Source organism: Rutidosis leptorrhynchoides, chromosome 6 (genome assembly GCF_046630445.1).
Source record: "Rutidosis leptorrhynchoides isolate AG116_Rl617_1_P2 chromosome 6, CSIRO_AGI_Rlap_v1, whole genome shotgun sequence".
NCBI lineage: Eukaryota > Viridiplantae > Streptophyta > Magnoliopsida > Asterales > Asteraceae > Rutidosis > Rutidosis leptorrhynchoides.
This window is the reverse complement of record NC_092338.1, coordinates 293,234,426-293,252,033: the sequence shown is the minus strand read 5'-3', so window position 1 is coordinate 293,252,033 and position 17,608 is coordinate 293,234,426. Positions and strand designations below refer to the sequence as shown.

The 17,608-nt window shown below is 29.9% G+C and overlaps 1 protein-coding gene across 1 annotated transcript; it reads left to right on the top strand.

Annotated features, from left to right (window-relative positions):
- The first annotated feature begins 1,233 nt into the window (after nucleotides 1-1,233).
- LOC139852599 (phosphate transporter PHO1-like) lies at nucleotides 1,234-17,066 on the top strand. Its single transcript, XM_071841905.1, has 15 exons — nucleotides 1,234-1,579; nucleotides 2,127-2,219; nucleotides 2,326-2,578; nucleotides 12,888-13,203; nucleotides 13,349-13,397; nucleotides 13,524-13,595; nucleotides 14,501-14,630; nucleotides 14,766-14,886; nucleotides 15,176-15,425; nucleotides 15,507-15,611; nucleotides 15,706-15,750; nucleotides 15,856-16,011; nucleotides 16,120-16,398; nucleotides 16,488-16,624; nucleotides 16,715-17,066. Exons 1-15 carry the CDS (start codon nucleotides 1,334-1,336, stop codon nucleotides 16,803-16,805), a joined length of 2,343 nt encoding a protein of 780 aa, XP_071698006.1. The 5' UTR covers nucleotides 1,234-1,333; the 3' UTR covers nucleotides 16,806-17,066.
- Nucleotides 17,067-17,608: the final 542 nt, after the last annotated feature.

Below are 17,608 nucleotides of genomic sequence, written 5' to 3'. Positions count from 1 at the left end.
TATATATATATATATATATATATATATATATATATATATATACATATATATACATATATATATGTGTGTGTGTGTGTGTGTGTAACAAAATGAGTTGATTTGTAATAAGTGAAAAGTTTTGTCGTCAATTTATAAAAAGTGAAAAGTTTTGTGATTGATTTGTGGTAAGTGAAAAGTTTTATGGTTAATTTATTAAAAGTATGAAAAGTTTTGTGTTTGATTTGTAATATTTGAAAAGTTTTATGTTGATTTGTAAAAGTTACAAAGTTTTGTTCTAGTTTGTAAAATTTGAACTCTATAGTATTCATCATTTTGTGTTTTAGAAGGAAGATTATAAAAAGTGTGAAAAGTTGTGATTGATTTGTAAAATGTGAAATATTTTATGTTAATTTGTACAAGTTGAAAAATTTTATGCTAGTTTATAAAATTTGTAAACTATACTGTTCATCATTTGTGATTTATAAGAAGGACTAATAATTAAAAATTTAGAATCTATCTATTTCAAGTCTTCAATTTAAAAACCGAAGTTCATTTAATCAAGTTTGAATATAAATTAATATTAATCTTATTTAGTTAAAAATTTAGTAGAATGTCTTCAATATTTACCATTAATATAACATACTATGAATGATAGATTTTGGTATAAAATCTTAACGATCATTATTATATTTTCATTAGCATAAACAAACACTAATCAATATTTCAAAAAATAATAATAAGACAATATAATAATTATAATATCGTTAACATAAATAAGCACTGAATATAAATTCATCAAATCAAATCAAAATCAAAATACATATATATACACGGTTTGTATATTTATAGTATATGAATATGAATATGAATATATAGTAATAAGATATACTTTATCTATTTATATTATTGATAGAAATAGAAATAGAATAACTTAAAATCTAAAGGAAGTAGTATACGTAAATCTATTAAGGGGTCCAGTTAATCATCCATAATCTTTTTCCCTTTTTCAGTTCTTTTCTTTCCTTTTCTTAATCTTTTCATTCATTATATTTCTTCTAAATTTACCCTTGTCGTTATTAATTAGGCAGTAAATACAAGCTTTTTTTAAGCATTTGCTTGTTATGCAATCTTTCTTGCACCTATATCTCTATCTCTATATATCTTTAAAGAACCCTTAATTCAGCATCTTCATTTATATATACTTCTCTCTTTCTTTATCCCTCTCCTTAACCTAACGACTGATCGATCAATCGATCAGAAGGTTCGTTAGCTACATCAACTGGCTGCTTATACACGTACTAATTAATTAGTACTAGTACTAGGATTATTAGGTAAATAAATTAATCTAAGGTCAATGGTGAAGTTCTCAAAAGAGCTTGAAGCACAACTAATTCCAGAATGGAAAAGTGCATTTGTGAACTACTGGCAGCTTAAGAAACATGTTAAAAAAGTTAAACTCGCAAGAATATTGTCACTAACAACTAATACTAATCATGGTTATGGATTCTCTATTTTTGATCCGATTCGCTCCTTCATCGATCGTCTCTCACGTAATGTCACCACCAATGACCACCACCCACCTGCAGATCAGATTCTTCAGGTACATATTTATATATATTTACATTTATATTTGTTATTCTTCAGATTATATATTAGAACTTAATGAATTGTACGTGTTAAAACTTTTTTTTTTTTATACGTGATTATTTTTTAAAAGAAAAAGTGTGAAAAGAAAATAACTTGGTGTCTTGTGCATGTCTTCATCATGTTTTATCGTGTCATCATTCAATTCATGATTTGTGTATTCCCTTATTTGTCCCTCTCCCCCCATGAAAGCAGCTGTTTTTTGCATTACTGCTGTTATTTGAGAATTAAAGTAAATATCAGTGAAAAAATATGATTTAGACGGTGACGGCGTTTGCAAACTATATATTAAAGACATAGTTAAGTTATACGGTAATAATAATTCTCTATTTTGGGGAGTAAAAGCCGACACAAACTGTTGTAACAATGTAACTCACTGCTCTTTCACAATACAATCGTGAGATAAAAATACACATGTCATACCATCCATTACAAATACGAAAATTACATGTCAATTCTATAATTCTGGAATTAATTACAATATATTCCACGTGTCATGTCAGGTGAAACGTACAATGCCGGAACAAGGGGAATTAGGGGAAGAGGATGATGAAACTGAACTTGTTGATCATAATTCTTACTCGGAGGAAGAAGAGGTAATTAACTAATTAAATAAAACGATGATTAATTCATCCTATATTTACAAATTTAATTTGTCGCGCGAAAAATTGAAGGAATATTAATCATTATATATATGTACAGGTGAAGTTGTTCTTTGAGAAATTGGATGAGGAGCTGGATAAGGTGAATGAGTTCTATAAAAATAAAGAGCGAGAGTTCCTTGAGAGAGGAGATATGTTAAATAAACAGCTTCAAATCTTATTAGACCTTCAACAACTAGTTGCTGATTCCCGAAGAAGACGATCAACTAACAACAACAGCAGCAGCAGGCGGCTTAATTATACGCCAACATCCACTGAATTCCTGCATTCTTACTCATCTAGCCCTAACTCTGGTATTTTTTTTTTTTTTTTTTCGAAAACCACCTTCGCGATCATAATGCCACCCACACACACGTTGGGAGGAAACTCAATTCAATACGATGTTGGCAGTACCATCGAAGGTTGGGAAAAACCCTGAGATCTTCCCAAATCGCATTTATGTTGGTAGTACTGTCACACCCCCCAAAATGGACCAGGGGTAATTGTGACCAATCATATCATAACACAGTTGTATAAACGAGAACGACTCTATATGAGACTTTTTAAATAAAACCTTTGTTAATAAAACAGCGAAAGCAGTAATACATGTTTACATTATTATTAAAACGTAAAATAAATGTTTATGAACTAAAATATAATATGCGATGTGGACTCCATGCAAGCATCAAATCTATCATCACAAAGTTGCAAACAGCTAGCTCAATCATCACCTGAGACAAAACATGCTTAAAGTGTCAACCAAAAAGGTTGAGTGAAATTCACAGGTTTATAAATAATATCCAAAGTTTTAGACTACAAGATTTAGTTTAAAGTTGATTGATATAGAAATATCAATCTAAAAGTGTTGCTGCATTTTGTAATATCGCTACTAAACAAGTTAACCCTATGACACCTTGTACTGTCAGTGTCGTGGAATCATTATTATGTAACCAAAGACCAACGGTCGAATGGTTAGAGACGTTACTCTCAATAGGCCTACTCACAATAATTAAGTTTGCATTTAAACGTAGCAATTGACGATATTACGGTAGGGATTTAGCATGAATCAAAGCATGACAGCATAGTTAACAATTTAGTACTTGTGTCTAAGTGTAAAACAGTTATAAAACAAGCATGTGTCTCACCCCAAAAGTTATAAATAGTTAAGTAAACAGTAAAAAGTGGGGCTATGAAGTTCACCTTAGTAGCACACGAAAGAATTGAACGGAAGGACGTGACCGAGATCTCAACCTAGAGATAGAACGTATGATCAGACATTGCCTAACAGACAATAGTATATAGTACTATATTGATAGTAATGGTTCACTAAAGAATTTCCATTTTCGGTAGGTTACTATTTATGGAAAGTTTCCACTTATAGTAATTTTTCAATTTTAGAAAGTTCGGGTTAATCTTTAGCAAGATGTTGTACAACTCTACTCAAACTTCGTTGCTATCAAATAAGTCAGGAATGACCAGATGTAACCGGGGGCCCAGGATTCTTGACCAGAATCTAAGTCATGGCATTCGAGATCCACAAGCTTACCCATAAATGGCAACCTAGACATCATTCACTTACGACCGTGAGTAGAAGTTCACATGAATTATACATTATCTTTGATTAACCTTCACTTTAGGTGTATACACAATTACACACAACGAATTATTAATGTACTTAATAATTATATATGTGATAATATAACCCAAGTTTTATTTAATATTTAGTTATTATACCTTAGTATGTCTTATATATATTAAATATAATTACCTTTAAATAAATACCTAAATTACTTCAAAAATAATAGTGTTTTATTAATCAAACATTATTCAAAAATGTCTAAATAATAAATTAAATATCTAAAAATTACATACATAATTTTTATAGTCTTAGTTAATCATATAGATTAGTAGAAAAATTTAAGAAAATGTTTTTATTATATTTTTGTATTTATTTTTGTTTTTACCCTTAATGTATTCACAAAATAATTTTAATTCTACATAATTATTAAATAAACCCAAATAATTATTTTTATAATTTTTATAAGTTTCTATCAGTCTAATAACCTGTAGAAAAATATATAAAAAATATTTTTTATTATTTTATATTTATTCTTAATTTACCTTCGAATTACATAATAATAGAGTTTAATTATATAATAAATATCAATTCGACCCAAGTAATTATTTTTATAATTTTTTCAGATCTATATAAGTTTTAAAAACTCATAAAAAAATTATATATATTTTATTTTTGGTTAAAAGTATTTATTACGAATTTTACATTGTTTTTACGTTTAAACACTACATAATTCGTATTTAATTATAAATAATATTCCATAAATTATCAAAATTATTTTTATGCATCGTAACACTTATAATACTAATTATAACATATAAACATAATTAATTTCGAATTTTACAAAGAATATACGATAAATATAAATATAAATGACAATATTGAAAAAAAATTAATAAAAATAGAAAGTACCTCAAATTTTCTTCAAGGTTTTGAGAGAATAACTTAAGTTTTTGTGTTTGGCAAGAAAAAATGAATGAGGAGTCATGTATTTATAGGTAAAATATGGTTGGTGAAAAGAAAAAAAAATAATAAAATAAAGGTGCCAATTTTGATAAAATAATAAAAACATGTTAAAAATATTTTTAATAAGTTTTTGTTTTTGAAAATATTTAGTCAAAATTCATGGGCTCATTATTTAATTTATAAAAAAAATCTTATTTCTTTTTATTTTTATTTTTTTATAAGCTAAAAATATATATAATGATTAAAATAACTTATTATTTAATTAATAATTATGTTACATATAGTTTTAAATATAATACGCATTAATATTAACTAAAGTTATTTTATATAATTAGTGTAAACTTTAGTTAACAAAAAGTGTCGACTAAAAATAAATATTTGATCAATGTCAAATTTAATTATATATTACGTATGGATAACAACCCTATAGTCAAATTAGTCAATTCAGGCATGGAAATATGAGGGTTGTTATAGTACCTACCCGTTAAAATAAATTTCGTCCCGAAATTTAGTTGTTGCCATTAATCGGTGTTGTTCGTACATAGACGAGGATATTTACGTTTTATTTGGTTTTCACGTTCCCAGGTATGCTCGGGGCCTTGCGTGAATTCCAACGGATAGAATATTGTTCTGTTTCAAGAATTAAAATCATACAAACCATAATTTCTACAAGTTCTTCTACGAAGTGCATTTTATTATTAATGCGGAGATCATTCAAAATGATGATGTTATACAAGTCATTTCAGTAAATTGGATATATAAAATGTGTTATGAATAATATCGAGCTCATTTAAACCTTGAGCGTTTATGCCACCACGCTAGGGTAGACAAAATAGAAAGGAGTTCATGAAAATCATAGTCATGAAATTTGATAGAGATTGTCATTCTTTACAACAAGAATGATGAATATGAGTTGAAAATATTGTTTTATCAACATTGGGTAATATGGATAAAACAGTTCGATTATAGGAAGAGTATAAATGAAGTTATCTTAAAAGTTTGAAATAAGGAAATATCAGTTTGCCTTAACTTTTGACATAATTAAAGGTGATTTCCGGAATTCAAGGGATTTAAATGAAATCTTTATAATCTGTATAAGATTTGATTCTCCGGTAATTAAGGAAATTAAAATTGCCTTGATTGTTGTGTCTAGAATTTTGCTATAAATTAGCTTCTTTTGTTTCATTATCTTCACCACTTCTATACTTTCTTTCTCGATTCATACTTCCAAAGATTGTGAAAATGCTCCATCCAGTTCTTATCCTGGATATTTTTCTGACTATCGTTTCTGTCATTCTTCTTTTTCATTTACCCCAGAGGAATCTGTTTACTTCTACAATTACCTTGGGGTTATAGTGTTTTTAATTCTCTCGTGTCTTTATGTTGCTATACGCATTGATATACACGGTTTGTAATTTCCGTGTTGTTATCGGGCTTTATATTTTCCCTTATATGTCGGAGCTCTATGCTCTTGTTTTTCCTTCCCGACTTCAAGTCAAGCGAATAATGGTCTAGAATTCGTAGGTATGGAGTTTCAAATGATCATAATATACAAAGCAGAAGGAAAGGTAATAGCACGATTTGATTTGTCAAATTACTAGAATTACTAAGGATAGAACTATCAAGAATATATGTTCTTGATATGTTCAGAGGTTAAGTAGAATGTAAAAGTCATGTAACATGGCAAATGATGATTATAAAGTCTATGAATCATCATCTTCCATTAAAAATTTAGCATGACTTACTGTAATATAATCACGTTGGCCTGACATCATTATATTATACTAACTCATGCTTCAATTCCCAACACTACCTCAAATCATTCAAAAATTAAACTTGTATGTTATAGAAATATAGAAACTAAAACAGTTTCCTTTATTATGTAACACAGAAAGTGCGAAGTGATAAATAATTTCGGATAAGAGTAGTTATGAATGTATCTTCATAAATATGGAGGATATTTATAACGAAAGATACGATGATATCTTAGAATTTTCTAAGATCAAATGATAACGAGAAAAATTCTTCTGTAAGGATTTAGAATGCGTAAGGAGATCTTTTGTGATTTTCATCAGAAATCGAATCATCTAGATTCTTTGATTACAGGTTTAATCCTTGTGATTTGTCCACGGTCTCCTTCATGGTTTGCTCAATCCGTTTTTCAGCACCAAATTTTCTATCGAGCGTTCCCAATACCCCATTCTTTATCATCAAACTCCTGGCCATTTAGGCCATCTACAATTTTGCTGTTTCCTCTGCATTTAATGCAGCCATATTTGAATCGTCGGTTATCAATCTGAGATGGTTTCAAGAAATTTCGTTTTTAGATGATTGAACGCTGATTGTGATCGTCAAGATTCAAAGGATGTTTTAAAAAATTTTGAATTTGAAGTGTTTAAGCGTAAGATGCATCCATCAATGGATCTAACAGTTGACGAAGAAATGTTTGTGATTTTCAAAAGTAAGGAATGGTAAGTTCGGTGGTTTGATGTGATAATTCATCATAGAATACGAATGAATATAATTCATGAATGTAGTGATCTTTAAGAAGATAACACTTGCTAAAGTTTTACTTAAATTTCGATATGTCAAAATCAGAATATGTATTTGAATTTGTATGAAAATGGTTGTTCTTTAGTGAATGGATACATATGTGGATGTAAGTAGTATAGTTAATGACTGTTAAATCAGAATTGAAGAATGTACGGTGTAACATATTAATGTGAGATATAAATATTTCTCGGGTATTACCTACCCGTTAAAATATTTTCACCGTCAACAGTTTGTACAACAGAATATTTAATTACAATCTTTATGAAAATATACGTACATATATATTTTCTTTCAGATGTAATCATGGATTTAATGAGTTAATATAATATTAAACTCATTTGATTTACGGTTGAAATGAGAATTAATAATCTCCAAAACCTTAGAGATTTAATAATTGTCGCGAAATATTTCGCTAATAAAGTTATGAATCAATACTTCATCGTTCATTGTTATTGATATATCTCGGTATATGATGTTGGTGCTCGTGGATTTCTTGTGAAATTCACAAGGCACGAATAATGTTTTCTAGAAAGTGTTGAGTACATCGAAAATAGAAGTGTAAAATCAAACATGTATTTGAATAATACACTTGATTTATTATGAAAATGGAGTTTAGTGTGCTGAAGCAGTGATTAACGATTGTTAAGTCATTAACGAAGGATGTACATCATAGCATATTAGTGATATGAATTATCCGAGTAGTATTTACTAGTTAAGATTCACACGTAATAGCTTAATACGAAAATATTTATTATTGTTCCAAACCATATATATATAAAGTATACATATATAATTCTTCAGAAAGAATGAGTCAATACATCTTAACTCATTATTACTAATATTCCTTGGTATCTATGGGGCGTATGATGTTAATGTTTGAGGTACTGAGTGTGATGTTGAGGCGTGGAATGCAGATGTTGTTGTTGGTGAAGCTGATGCTGTTGGCGGTGATGCTGATGGTACTGGTGGTGCTGGTTATGCTGCTGGTGCTGCTGCTGGTGCTCGTAGGTTTTGCACTATATTTTCCAAAGCCATTACTCGAGCGCGAAGCTCGTTGACTTCTTCTATTATTTCGGGATGATTGGCGGTTCGGATAAGGGGATGAATAAGATCTGAAATTCTAGATATTATATATTCGTGACGGGATATCCTGGAAATGAGGGTGAAAATAGTGTTCCGAACGGGTTCGCCGGTAAGTGCTTCAGGTTCTTCGCCAATATGGCAATGTGGTGGGTGAAAAGGATCACCTTCTTCACTTCTCCATTGATTAAGTAGACCACGAACCCACCCCCATTTCATCCAGAAAAGGTGATGACTAATTGGTTGGTTCATTCCGGTTACGCTGCCATTAGAGCTTGAGGAGTTCAACGAATCAAGTGAGAAATCCATATTATCTGATTGGAATAAGGGTTTTTGTTATAATATGAGTGTTGAATATTGAATGATATATTTGTCTTCTTGATATACGTATATATAGCAAAAAGATTTCCGTAATTTACGGAGGAAATTTAGAAAAAGTGTTAGACAAAGTCTATTAAGATAGATATGATAAGATATAATAAGATATGATGTGTCTATACTCCAATAATAGCAGTATGACGTGTCGAGATCATAAAATGATAAGTATGTAATCTGATAATCTTTCGATTAAAGACTTTCAATTCGTAATGGCCTATTCAGGTCTACGGTTTGAGCTATAGGATCCTTTAAATCGATAATCCAAACCCTTCTATTCTAGAGTTTCGTAGACGCCATCCGTCAAGAAAATTCAATGATAAAAAAATAACGAGAAATCAAAGATTTAAAAGTAATGAATATGAGTAGTGTTGACATTATAATGTCTTTGAGATAACTCAATGACATTTTCCGGTTCACAAACCGATGCATAAAGGCATAAAGCATATAGGTACGTGATATAACAAGGAGGTTATATACGTTTGAGTATGAATAGTAACAAATATAGGAGTTTCAAAAATCATGGATTACATTTCATGTAATACATATGTAATACACAAAACTATGATAGATGACATAGGAATGTCGAGAACGGTGTCGCATTTAAATGTGGTGGCGGAATTGAATAGTACTTAGGAAAGTGAGCAGAGTTCTTAGGTTGGCTCGGCATTCTAAGATAAGTAAAGTTTCTAAAGTATAGTGTAGCATTTAACAGTTTAAGGCAACAATTAAAGGCACTATAGTCAAGGAAAGTTGTAGTCCTACATTGCTAAGGTACCTAATTGTATAAGACACACATAAAATGCAATCCTAGTTCTCTACATCAGCCTGCTCTGATACCAATCTGTCACACCCCCCAAAATGGACCAGGGGTAATTGTGACCAATCATATCATAACACAGTTGTATAAACGAGAACGACTCTATATGAGACTTTTTAAATAAAACCTTTGTTAATAAAACAGCGGAAGCAGTAATACATGTTTACATTATTATTAAAACATAAAATAAATGTTTATGAACTAAAATATAATATGCGATATGGACTCCATGCAAGCATCAAATCTATCATCACAAAGTTGCAAACAGCTAGCTCAATCATCACCTGAGACAAAACATGCTTAAAGTGTCAACCAAAAAGGTTGAGTGAAATTCACAGGTTTATAAATAATATCCAAAGTTTTAGACCACAAGATTTAGTTTAAAGTTGATTGATATAGAAATATCAATCTAAAAGTGTTGCTGCATTTTGTAATATCGATACTAAACAAGTTTACCCTATGATACCTTGTACTGTCAGTGTCGTGGAATCATTATTATGTAACCAAAGACCAACGGTCGAATGGTTAGAGACGTTACTCTCAATAGGCCTGCTCACAATAATTAAGTTTGCATTTAAACGTAGCAATTGACGATATTACGGTAGGGATTTAGCATGAATCAAAGCATGACAGCATAGTTAACAATTTAGTACTTGTGTCTAAGTGTAAAACAGTTATAAAACAAGCATGTGTCTTATCCCAAAAGTTATAAATAGTTAAGTAAACAGTAAAAAGTGGGGCTATGAAGTTCACCTTAGTAGCACACGAAAGAATTGAACGGAAGGACGTGACCGAGATCTCAACCTAGAGATAGAACGTATGATCAGACATTGCCTAACAGACAATAGTATATAGTACTATATTGATAGTAATGGTTCACTAAAGAATTTCCATTTTCGGAAGGTTACTATTTATGGAAAGTTTCTACTTATAGTAATTTTCCAATTTTAGAAAGTTCGGGTTAATCTTTAGCAAGATGTTGTACAACTCTACTCAAACTTCGTTGCTATCAAATAAGTCAGGAATGACCAGATGTAACCGGGGGCCCAGGATTCTTGACCAGAATCTAAGTCATGGCATTCGAGATCCACAAGCTTACCCATAAATGGCAACCTAGACATCATTCACTTACGACCGTGAGTAGAAGTTCACATGAATTATACATTATCTTTGATTAACCTTCACTTTAGGTGTATACACAATTACACACAACGAATTATTAATGTACTTAATAATTATATATGTGATAATATAACCCAAGTTTTATTTAATATTTAGTTATTATACCTTAGTATGTCTTATATATATTAAATATAATTACTTTTAAATAAATACCTAAATTACTTCAAAAATAATAGTGTTTTATTAATCGAACATTATTCAAAAATGTCTAATTAATAAATTAAATATCTAAAAATTACATACATAATTTTTATAGTCTTAGTTAATCATATAGATTAGTAGAAAAATTTAAGAAAATGTTTTTATTTTATTTTTGTATTTAATTTTGTTTTTACCCTTAATGTATTCACAAAATAATTTTAATTCTACATAATTACTAACTAAACCCAAATAATTATTTTTATAATTTTTATAAGTTTCTATCAGTCTAATAACCTGTAGAAAAATATATAAAAAATATTTTTTATTATTTTATATTTATTCTTAATTTACCTTCGAATTACATAATAATAGAGTTTAATTATATAATAAATACCAATTCGACCCAAGTAATTATTTTTATAATTTTTTCAGATCTATATAAGTTTTAAAAACTCAGAAAAAAAAATTATATATATTTTATTTTTGGTTAAAAGTATTTATTACGAATTTTACATTGTTTTTACGTTTAAACACTACATAATTCGTATTTAATTATAAATAATATTCCATAAATTATCAAAATTATTTTTATGCATCATAACACTTATAATACTAATTATAACATATAAACATAATTAATTTTGAATTTTACAAAGAATATACGATAAATATAAATATAAATGACAATATTGAAAAAAATTTAATAAAAATAGAAAGTACCTCAAATTTTCTTCAAGGTTTTGAGAGAATAACTTAAGTTTTTGTGTTTGGCAAGAAAAAATGAATGAGGAGTCACGTATTTATAGGTAAAAAATGGTTGGTGAAAAGAAAAAAAATAATAAAATAAAGGTGCCAATTTTGACAAAATAATAAAAACATGTTAAAAATATTTTTAATAAATTTTTATTTTTGAAAATATTTAGTCAAAATTCATGGGCTCATTATTTAATTTATAAAAAAAATCTTATTTCTTTTTATTTTTATTTTTTTATAAGCTAAAAATATATATAATGATTAAAATAACTTATCATTTAATTAATAATTATGTTACATATAGTTTTAAATATAATACGCATTAATATTAACTAAAGTTATTTTATATAATTAGTGTAAACTTTAGTTAACAAAAAGTGTCGACTAAAAATAAATATTTGATCAATGTCAAATTTAATTATATATTACGTATGGATAACAACCCTATAGTCAAATTAGTCAATTCAGGCATAGAAATATGAGGGTTGTTATAAGTACCATCAAAGGTTGGAAACTCCGGAGTGAGAATGGAACCCTGGTTGGTAGTACCCAAAATTGGATCCCACCCCATCCGTTTCGACACCTTTTGAGGCATTTTAGTGTCTAGCTCGTCCCGTCCCGTCTTCTAATAAGTCGGTAACTATTTGTCAAATCGGGTTTCCTGCCAAAACTGAATGGTTGCCTCCCTTCATGATTAACTGCCATTAACTAAATCAATTTAGTTTTTTGGCAGATTTTACATTCACACAGAAAACTCATATAGAACCAAACAACTCTCTAATGCTTGATTTTTGATTTCTTTTTGCTTAGAAATAGAATCGTTCTTGTCTTATCTCAATTAGGATTTCGTGTAAGAAATAGTTAATTAGGAAAGTGTTTCACGATTCAGGAACAATCCAGATAATCTATCTTATATCCGTTATATTACAAAAGGCTGGGTCAACGACAGTTAAAAGTACAAATTCGGTTAAACTCGGTCAAAAGTCGGTTAAATCGATCAAAATTAACGTAGTTTAGTTCAACATGCTAGTTTCACATAACCTCAACTTTAACCCATGCTGTTTCTATATATCACATAAAACCAATTTGTATTTATATGAAGTCAAGTATTACAGTTTTATTAGCTAGGCATAGATTAGTAATCAAGACTAAGTTTAACTTACTTAATCATGGCTAGAAACTGCATCCGAGTTTGGTGAAGAGACAACAACAGAAGATGTGATATCGGCTCTAGAAAAGAATGGAATCAACCTTGATGGTGCAGCCACATGCGCAAAGACAACTAAAAACGGAAAGCCTAAAACGTCGATGAGGATAGAGATTCCTGCAACCACCATAACGGCGGTTACATCTATGCTATGGGAAGATCTTGTAAACAATCCTAAGAAACAGGGTGATTATATTAACCGCAAGAAGCTACAATATGCCGAAAAAATTATAAGAGGAGCTTTCGTCGAACTTTATCGAGGCCTTGGTCTGCTCAAAACTTACAGGTACTACTGAAGTAATTTGAAAATATACTGTAGAGGTTTGTCAAAACTATATGTTATCTGTTTATTTATTTATTTATTTTTTTTGGTTTGTTGAATTATCATTGGCCTTTTCTAAGATGTCATTAATGAATATTTTGGCATGCAGTTCTCTCAATATGGTGGCATTTGTTAAAATACTGAAGAAATTTGACAAGGTATATATCCCCATTAAAACAAGAAACTTGTGTACAAGAATTAATTAAGTAGAGATGTGTATACTTTTGATGTACAGTAATTAATTATTGATTAAAATTCTGTTTTTATAATGTAATTTTCGACAGGTATCCAAACGACAATCATCGGCAAATTACCTCAAGGCAGTCAAAAGATCACATTTCATTAGTTCCGACAAGGTATTAGACATATCAAATCCATATTTTTTTGCTCCGTATTATATTTTGTAAGTATCACTATCGTAGTCGCTTAAATTAAAAATAACAACCTAATTAATGTCCTTTAAAATTTTATTTTAGTAAGTAACCACTCATGTTCTTAATTTAAAAACTTTCTTTTTCATCTTTATATTTTAATATGTGTGGTTTGGATAGTGTACTTCCTTGATGCACATTTCAATAAATTACTAAATTCTTTAAATCTTACGGAATACTAGAATTTACATAATTACAGTGGATAAATCTATAAAAGAATTATTAGACGGAATTATATACGTATGAAATACTATCATTTTTAGTATTTTTTTTTATTTTTTTTATTAACTTACTTGAATACGCATACAAAGTTACAAACATTATTATTTGAATATTTTTAATCTTAAATCTAAGTTTAATGAATTTGATCCTTGTAAGTGAGCACTCATATAGTGGGTCAAGATGTATAACTTAGTTAATTAAATGATTTTTTTTAATTTAACATTTAGCTTTGCCAAATAAAGTACCACTCATGCATTGTTTCTTTTTCTTTCCGTTCAATTATTGTGGTCACGATGCATATATAATCAATAAGTAATTAACATGTTACGTACTGTATTAGATAAAGTGTCAATTTTTCGGTAACATAAAAATCATTTTTTCCAATAAAAGATATATCAAACTCCATGAGTAAAGAGAAAATTGATATACTCTTCATTAGAAAAAAGTGATTTGTATATTACATTTATGGGCCTTTTGCCCTTAGTTAAATATATATGATCGACTACTTCATGTTTGTTTATTAATTACCGTTGTGACCTATTAGTTTAATTTTAACAATTCTTAATGTCGATAATTAACTAGAATGTGTGATCGAACAAATTGAACAGGTGGTACGATTAATGGACGAAGTGGAATCATCTTTCACTAAACACTTTGCCAAAGATGACAGAAAAAGAGCCATGAAATTCTTGAGACCTCGCTCCCAAAAAGACTCCCATACGGTCACCTTTTTTGTTGGTATAAATATTAATTCATCATACCCTTATTTTAATAACGACTTAACTACTGCGAAGCATATCTTATATATATGTATATATTATACATAGTTAACTATGAAATTAGCAACAACTAAATTTCTTACTGCTGAAACAGGATTATTCACGGGTAGTTTTGTAACTCTATTTGCTGCATATGCAATATTGGCACATATTAGTGGCATCATCTCCTCTCGTACACAAACCGATTATATTGAAACCGTCTACCCTGTTTTCAGGTATACTATACGTACCTACCTATATGCATATATATATGTCGGTTAAGCTTATTAAATTGTAACCAACATTGACTGAAAATCCATTGTGTATATCATACTTTCAAAACTTCTATACATGTTTAACTTTTCATTTTTGTTATTTAAATGTAACCTTTTGAAGTGACAATTTGTAGTACCTAATATAGAATTATAGTTTGTTACATTTAGGTGCACTTAACCATGTTCCACATATTAAGATTAATATACAAATATACAATGACAAAATAATGAATTAAATACATTGATGCAGCATGTTTGCATTATTGAGCTTGCACTTATTCATGTATGGGTGCAACCTATTTTGTTGGAAAGCTACAAGGATTAACTACAACTTCATATTTGAATTCCAAACTGCAACGGCACTCAAATACAGAGACGCGTTTCTGATATGCACCTGCATGATGACTAGTGTAGTTTCAGCTATGGTACTACATCTCATATTGGTTTCTAATAGATTTTCACCACCACAAGTTGACACTATTCCAGGCATCCTTTTATTGGTAATTACAATCTCCACCTCTTTAACATTAATTAATTACTTATGTATCCTGCATTATATTTAACAAGATTTTCATTTTCAGATTTTCATTGGCCTGCTTGTGCTTCCAATCAACATATTCTATCGCTCAACCCGTTATTGCTTCCTTAGAGTCATGCGTAACATAATATGCTCTCCATTATACAAGGTACCTACCTACTCGATCCATTAAGTCATCAATCAATCATTCATCTATGATATAATTACTAATAGTTGTGTACTTGTGTTGCCAACGTATGCAGGTTGTGATGGTAGATTTTTTCATGGCTGATCAACTTACTAGCCAGGTACTATTACCTATATAGTTCTTATTAACAGTATGCTACTTTTAATTTAGGATCATCGATTAATTTGATGTTAACACGCTGCTTGATTCAATTTTGTTTTCGTAGATCCCATTGTTGAGGCATATGGAATCTACAGCATGTTACTTCCTTGCAGGGAATTTCAGCACAACACATAAATATCAGACTTGTAAGTCAGGAAAGTTATATAGGGAACTAGCCTATGTAATCTCCTTTGCACCATACTATTGGCGTGCTATGCAGGTACATAAATATGGAAAACTTATGACTTTTACATACATGCATGCTTTAATATATAATCTTATTATATGTATATAAGTACTCATATTGATAATTTGGATATATATATAGTGTGCAAGGAGATGGTTCGATGAGGGTGATGTGAACCACTTGGCTAACTTGGGGAAGTATGTGTCAGCCATGGTTGCAGCCGGGGCGAGGTTAACTTATGCAAGAAAGGAAACACACTTTTGGATGATTATTGTTTTGGTGACTTCATTGATTGCTACCATATATCAATTATACTGGGACTTTGTTAAAGATTGGGGACTTTTGGATTCTAAGTCTAAAAACAAGTGGCTTAGAGATGAACTTGTCATAAAGAATAAGAGTTTCTACTATATAGCAATTGTAAGTGCATCAGTTACATATTACAAATTTTTTCAGGCCTATTTTAACTGAGTGCTAACTGAAATTCTTGATACATGTTATGTATGCAGGCCTTGAATATTGTTCTAAGGGTAGCTTGGTTGGAGACTGTGTTACAATTCAAAGTGGGATTGTTTGAATCGCGGTTGCTTGAGTTTTCCCTTGCTTCGCTAGAGGTGATTCGACGTGGTCATTGGAATTACTACAGGTGAAGTTACAAGCAAAAATTATTTGGCTTGGTTCGTGTTTCAAAGTACTTTATCGTGATATGTTTTTTACTTTTAATGTTATGATGTAGGTTGGAAAATGAACACTTGAACAATGTTGGCAAATTTAGAGCAGTGAAAACGGTTCCTTTACCATTTCGCGAGTTAGATTCTGATGGGTGAAGTGAAGGATGATGGTTTATTGGTTTATTTCAAACAAGTGAACCTAAAGGCTAAAAAAAGAATGCATGGATTAGTTGTGGTGACCACACTGACTCGGCCAGAAGTACGCTCAGGCTCAAGGCTGTGGATAATATATATATTCGATGGAACACTTGAAAGCAATAATGTCAAGTTTGTTAACTTTAGAACTTCCTCTGCTGTATCACGCAATTTATTTATTTTTTTCATCCTGATTTAACAGACATATAACTATTTAAGTCTCCTTTGTGAATGAATAAAAGTTTTGACTTTCATTTATATTTCAGAAATTTTAATTAGTTAATGCTATTACCTTCGATTACCCAAATCAGAAAAGATTGTTTTGAGAGGCTTCAAATTACTAGTAATTTCTAATATAACTAATAGACAAAATTTGTCTTATTAGTTATGAACTAGAAAAAATTTGACCGCGCGTTGCTGCAGTTGTATTCGGCGCGCGGTCGAATTTGAATATACCTTGTTTGGTACCTAATATATCTAATAGGTTGGGTTGTTTGTTTAGCCCGAAATATTTAATTTTTTTAACGATATCCGTTTCGCGTATAGTTAGTCACGTTGTGTTTGTAAAATTAATTCGAGTTGAAAGGTGGTCTCGGAAAAATTTAACTCGCACTGAGCGTGAATATAGGGCCCGTTATTTAGTGTTTTTTTAACGATGTCCGTTTCGCATATAGTTAGTCCCGTTGGGTTCGTGAGATTTTTTCGAGTTGAACGGTGGCCTTGGAAAAATTTAACTCGCACCGAGTAAGAAGATGGGGCCCGTT

Excerpts from the sequence above, each read along its gene's own strand:
- LOC139852599 (XM_071841905.1), top strand. The coding sequence starts at position 1,334 with ATGGTGAAGTTCTCAAAAGAGCTTGAAGCACAACTAATTCCAGAATGG. Across the intron at positions 14,631-14,765 it reads TACGGTCACCTTTTTTGTTG|GATTATTCACGGGTAGTTTT; the intron begins GTATAAATATTA and ends CTGCTGAAACAG. Across the intron at positions 15,426-15,506 it reads TTCCAGGCATCCTTTTATTG|ATTTTCATTGGCCTGCTTGT; the intron begins GTAATTACAATC and ends TTTCATTTTCAG.